Consider the following 5,598-nt stretch of genomic DNA (forward strand, 5'->3'; position numbering starts at 1 on the left):
AAATTATTCTCCTTAAAATACAGACAGCAGAGAGTAACATGGAAACTTACACTGCCGTATGTAAAATAGACAGCCAATGGGAATTTGCTATATGACTCAGGGAACTCAAACAAGGCCTTTGTAACAATCTAGAGGGGTAGGATAGGGAGGGAGATGGGAGGGAGGTTCAAGAAGGAGGGGACATATGTATATGTATGGCATCATGTTATTTGGCAGAAAACAACAAAATTCTATAAAGCAATTACCCTTCAATTAAATACAAAATCAGAATGATGGCCATCATAAGATTAGAGCAAAAATATATTAAATAAAATCAATAAAATTTATAATGCACAAGAACAACATGTGAATGATGGACTCCCTGTATCTTCATTCCTTAGCACTCTGCCCTATTTCTCATCACTCTCCCTCTTGGTCATTTCCCCTTGACATGCAAACTTCCACTTGAACCTTGACTATCAGAAACTTCCAATTGAGCCTTGACTATCAGACCCTTCCTCAGGGTCTTTGCACTGGCCCTTCATCCTTCCAGGCCCACATTTCCTGAGATAACCTTGACACCCCAGACCCTCTTCCTTGATATCTCTGTTCAAATGTTACATTGTTTGCCAGCCTAGCTGGACACCCAGTAAAATATAACACCTTTACTACTACCTTCTATATACCTTCTCTACTTTTCTTCATTTGACATCTTATTATATTTCTACTTGTTTACATTCTTTCTCCATCATTAAACTGTAGGGACTTGTGACTCTCAGCATACTCTGCTTATTCAGGAGATGGTGAGTACTCAATATATAGCCTCAATACTTTGTCAGAATCCCTCATTCAAAGTTTACAATACATGACCTCTTGGTGAAAAGACAGAGATGAACAGGAATTTGTAATCAGAGGATGTCCCAAAAGGGAAAAGTTTCACACCAAAACTGTAGGTGTGGATTTCTTGACCGCAAAATATAAATTGTACATTTTAAATTATACCAGTAAGGTCTGTTTTTGTTAAATCAGTCTTATTATTATTTTTATTGCTAGGTAGAGCCCTGCACTACATGGAATCGGGAAACGATACACAAATTTCAGAATTTCTTCTTCTGGGATTTTCAGAGGAACCAGAACTGCAGCCCTTTATATTTGGGCTTTTCCTCTTCATGTACCTGATCACTGTGTTTGGAAACCTGCTCATCTTTCTGGCTGTGAGCTCAGACCCCAAACTCCACACCCCCATGTACTTCTTCCTTTCTAACCTGTCCTTTGTAGACATCTGCTTCACTTCCACCACCATCCCAAAGATGCTGTGGAACATCCAGAGGCAGAGCAAACATATAAGTTATGCAGGCTGTATTAGCCAGATACACTTTTTCCTACTCTTCGCAGGGCTGGATAACTTTCTCTTGACTGTGATGGCCTATGACCGCTACCTGGCCATATGTTACCCTCTGCACTACACAGTCATGATGAACCCCTGGCACTGTGGACTGCTGGTTCTGGTGTCCTGGGTGATGAGTGCTCTGAATTCCCTGTTACAAAGCTTAATGATACTGCGGTTGTCCTTCTGCACAGGCTTGGAAATCCCTCACTTTTTCTGTGAACTCAATCAGGTTGTCCAATGTGCCTGTTCTGACACCTTTCTTAATGACATAGTAATATATTTTGCAGCTGCAATCCTGGGTGGTGGTGCATTCACCGGAATCATTTATTCATACTCTAAGATAATCTCCTGCATACGAAGAATTTCATCAACTCAGGGGAAATATAAAGCATTTTCCACCTGTGCATCTCACCTCTCAGTTGTTGCCTTATTTTATTGTACAGTCTTATCTGTGTATCTTAGCCCTGCTTCTACCCACAGCTCACAGTCAAATATAACAGCTTCAGTGATGTATACAGTGGTCACACCCATGCTGAACCCTTTCATCTACAGTCTGCGGAATAAAGACATAAAGAGGGCTCTGAGAAGATTCATTGGGGTGTCATCTTTAAAAATGCCAACTTACCTCTGGTTGAAGAAGTGTAAATGATTGCCAGGCTAAAGAAACTGGAGTAAGAAATCACTATTTTTTTGACCAGATTGTAGGTGTAGATGATGCTTTTTCTATTATTTCCTGGTATTTCCTTTGCTTTGACCTTAACTTCTATCTACACTTAAGAGATTCAATTTTTTAAGATTTCCACTCTAACATATAAAATATTTTTCTGCTTTCACACAGTCAGAGAATAATAAATAAATGATCATGATATCTGGCTATTAGTCATTTATTAATGATATAGACAGGTGCAGATTAGTTGGCATTAATGGTGGAAGTTAGATTGGGCAAAAAAATAGATAAGGACTTTTTTCCAAGCAGAGAAAGTGCCCAGGGGTTTATAAAACATGGCAGATTCATGTTGATATATGGCAAACCCAATACAATATTGTAAAGTAATTAGCCTCCAATTAAATAATTTATTTAATTTTAATTAATTTAATTAAAAATTAAATTAAATTTAAAAATTTAATTTAATTTATTTATCTATAAAAAATAAATAAAGATGACCTGAAAAAAAAATTCAAATCCACCACATGTAGAAGAAAAACTAGTTCTTTCTTAACAAGAAAATGAAGCAAAATTTAGCAGACATGCAGGACCATACGTATGGAGAAAAATTTGGTTGCCAACTAACTGAGTGCATCAACTAGGTAAGAATGGGCTAATTTGAAGTAATTGATAGGACAAGGAGTAGAATTGTGATGGATGCCTGATCAAAAGTGTGTGGTCTTGGTGGGAAGGAAATGAAACTGGGAGGTGACTAATGAATTGAGAATGAAAGGAAGACTTGAAAGCCCTGAATTTTTGCTGGGCATATGGTTGGATGGCATCACCAACTCAATGTACATACATTTGAGCAAAATGACCTTCCTTTCAAAATCTTTTCATACACTAGGATTGTAATGCCTCCTTCCCTTCATCCCTCCCTCCCTTTCTTCCTTCCTTCTTTCCTGAGTTCTTTTCTTCCCACCATTCTCCTGTTGTTCTTTTTTTAACCCCACAATGACTATTTCTTGTCTTCTGTATTGTCATACCTTAAACACCATCTTCCCCCATCCATATGTAAACTGATACCCTTGACTCCTAACTACTCACTGAGAAATCAGAAGAACTTAGAAACAATTTTCCAAAGGGATGCACCTCCATAACAATCCACCCACCAACTCTACCACTAAAATCTCTGCCTTCCTACCTGTCACTCTAAACACTGCTGCTATGAAAGCCAGTATATATATATGTAGAATCTCATCAGCTCAAGGGAAGTATAAAGCATTTTCCACCAATGCATCTCACCTCTCAATTGTCTCCTTATTCTTTTGCACAAGCCTAGTAGTGTACCTTAGCTCTGCTGCTACTCCCAGCTCAAGTATACTGCCTTGGTGATGCACACTCTGGTCACACCCATGCTGAAACCTTTCATCTACAGTCTGAGAAACAAAGACATAAAGGGGGCTCTGCAAACACTCTTTGTGATGGTGAGTCCAAAAAAGCCATTTATACTGGATTTGAAGAAATGCCCATGACTACAGAGCTCAAAGTTTGAGAGTCAGTAGTTGTGATTCTTTAATCAGATTGTAGATGTAGAAGTTGCCTTTTTATTTGTTTCCTGGAATTTTTTATTGTCTTCACCTGCTCTGTACAATGTAATTACCTCATTATCATGAAAATATCCAAAGGCTTTCTCTTCTTTTTCTTTCCTCCTGTGTCCCTTCTTTTTTCTCAAACTTTGATATGAAATGTTGGAAATTCCCATGTATCTCATGGAACTGCCATAATTTATTAAGAATCATTTCTTATTAAATGACAAATATCACCCCATGTAATATGTCTTCAGTTTTATTAAAAAGACTAGTCATGAGTTACCACTCTATTGGGGAAAAAAAAAAAAAACCTAAGCTTGGAAACTTGGTCGTGTTTATAACATTACAGAGAGGAAAAACCTGAGACTACAGTTGTTTTATGTCTATGTCCATTGTTCCTTTTTAATATCACTTTCTGAATAGGTGTTCCTGATAATGAGGACTTTAATGTACTAGTGTCTTTTTTTATAATAAGCCATTGAGTTTTATTCTCCTAAATAGGATTCTGTTCTCTTAGCAGGCTCTATATCCACACTGAATACCATAGTTACTGGAAAAAAAACTTATTATCAAATACATGTCTGACAGTTTCAGTCTATACAGAAACAGAAACCACAATAAACAGATTGACTTCATATGACCTTCAAGTCAGAGAAGACATTGAAAATCATGAAACAAACTTGAAATTATATTTTGTAATATTATGCATGTCATTCCTTTTCAAACTATACATCTACTCAATAAATTAAGGAAAATGTCCTTACCCGTAGGTAAAGACAGTACGAAATAGAGGTATTAGCATAATATATAGGAAGCAGAGAATACTGAGAAGTTAATATACAAGAATTTCACAAACTAATAAACAGGCAGTTCATCTCCTAGACTATATGTGGAGACATTCACAACATCCATAGTTTTATCCATTTATGAATGAAATTTACATACCAGAAATGAATGTATGTTTCAGGGTCTATATTTCAGATTCAGTTGTAATTTTTTGTCTAGATAGTTCATTAAAGATTAAAAATGTTTTTAAATTGTAAGAAAAATTTTGAAAATAGTATGGAACATCAGTGTCAATGTATAAGATGATTTCTTCATTGAAGTGAAGGACTGATGAAACTGTTTTATATTTTCTTATTGAGTCATCTTATTCTTCCTGCTTGAAAACTTGTAGTGATGCCTACAACCATTATTTTCCCCATTGTTCTACATAAAAAAACCTGAATCATTCTAAATACTGTCATAAACAAAATGAGCAGTAAATGATATTATCCACTTCATATCTCCCATATGATACAATAGAATTCCTTCAGTTTGCATAATCAGGATTCATGAAAGAACTCGAATTTCTGCCTACTCAAATCATTCAGGGTCAACAGATTTTGTGTACAAATATGTATGTCCTTGCAAGCTCTCCTTGGTATCTGGACAGGAATATCAATGAAGTCACTTTTTAATGCAGTTCTGTAGGCTATCAGACTGCGCAAGTGGTCTAAGGCATCAGACTCAAGCTAATACAATTTTGTGAAGAAAAATTAAAAAAAAAAAAAAAAACTTGAGTAACAAAGTAATCAGAAATGCTGTCTCCAAATGTCAGAACATGGTCTAACGTGGGGCCAGTAATCCAAAAAAGACTGGATATGTGTATGTATAACTGATTCACTTTGCTGCACACCTGAAACTAACCCAATATTGTAAATTAACTGTATTCCAATAAAACATTTTTTTAAAAGAAATAGTAGATTCCGACTTCATTCACTTTGATTATTATATTTTTAGTGGGTTGCTTTATCAGCCATCCTAAAATAAAATAGTAAAACATAATGTGCGTGCATGCTAAGTCACTTCAGTCGTGTCTGACTCTTTGTGACCCCATGGACTGTAGCCCACCAGGCTCCTCTGTACATGGAATTCTCCAGGGAAGAATACTGGAGTGAGTTGCCATGCCTTCCTCTAGGGCATCTTCCTGACCCAGGGATTAAACTGGT

General features: G+C 36.5%; 1 protein-coding gene across 1 annotated transcript; it reads left to right on the forward strand.

Moving 5' to 3' along the window:
- Positions 1 to 1,049: 1,049 nt before the first annotated feature.
- LOC104983512 (olfactory receptor 7A10-like) lies at positions 1,050 to 2,018 on the forward strand. Its single transcript, XM_010832942.1, has one exon. It carries the CDS (start codon positions 1,050 to 1,052, stop codon positions 2,016 to 2,018), a length of 969 nt encoding a protein of 322 aa, XP_010831244.1.
- The last annotated feature ends 3,580 nt before the right edge of the window (positions 2,019 to 5,598 follow it).

The sequence above is a fragment of the Bison bison genome, unplaced genomic scaffold, assembly GCF_000754665.1.
Source record: "Bison bison bison isolate TAMUID 2011002044 unplaced genomic scaffold, Bison_UMD1.0 scf7180017862966, whole genome shotgun sequence".
In the NCBI taxonomy this organism is placed as follows: Eukaryota; Metazoa; Chordata; class Mammalia; order Artiodactyla; family Bovidae; genus Bison; species Bison bison.

Bases quoted from the DNA above. Each gene is read 5' to 3' on its own strand.
- LOC104983512 (XM_010832942.1), top strand. From the start codon at position 1,050: ATGGAATCGGGAAACGATACACAAATTTCAGAATTTCTTCTTCTGGGA.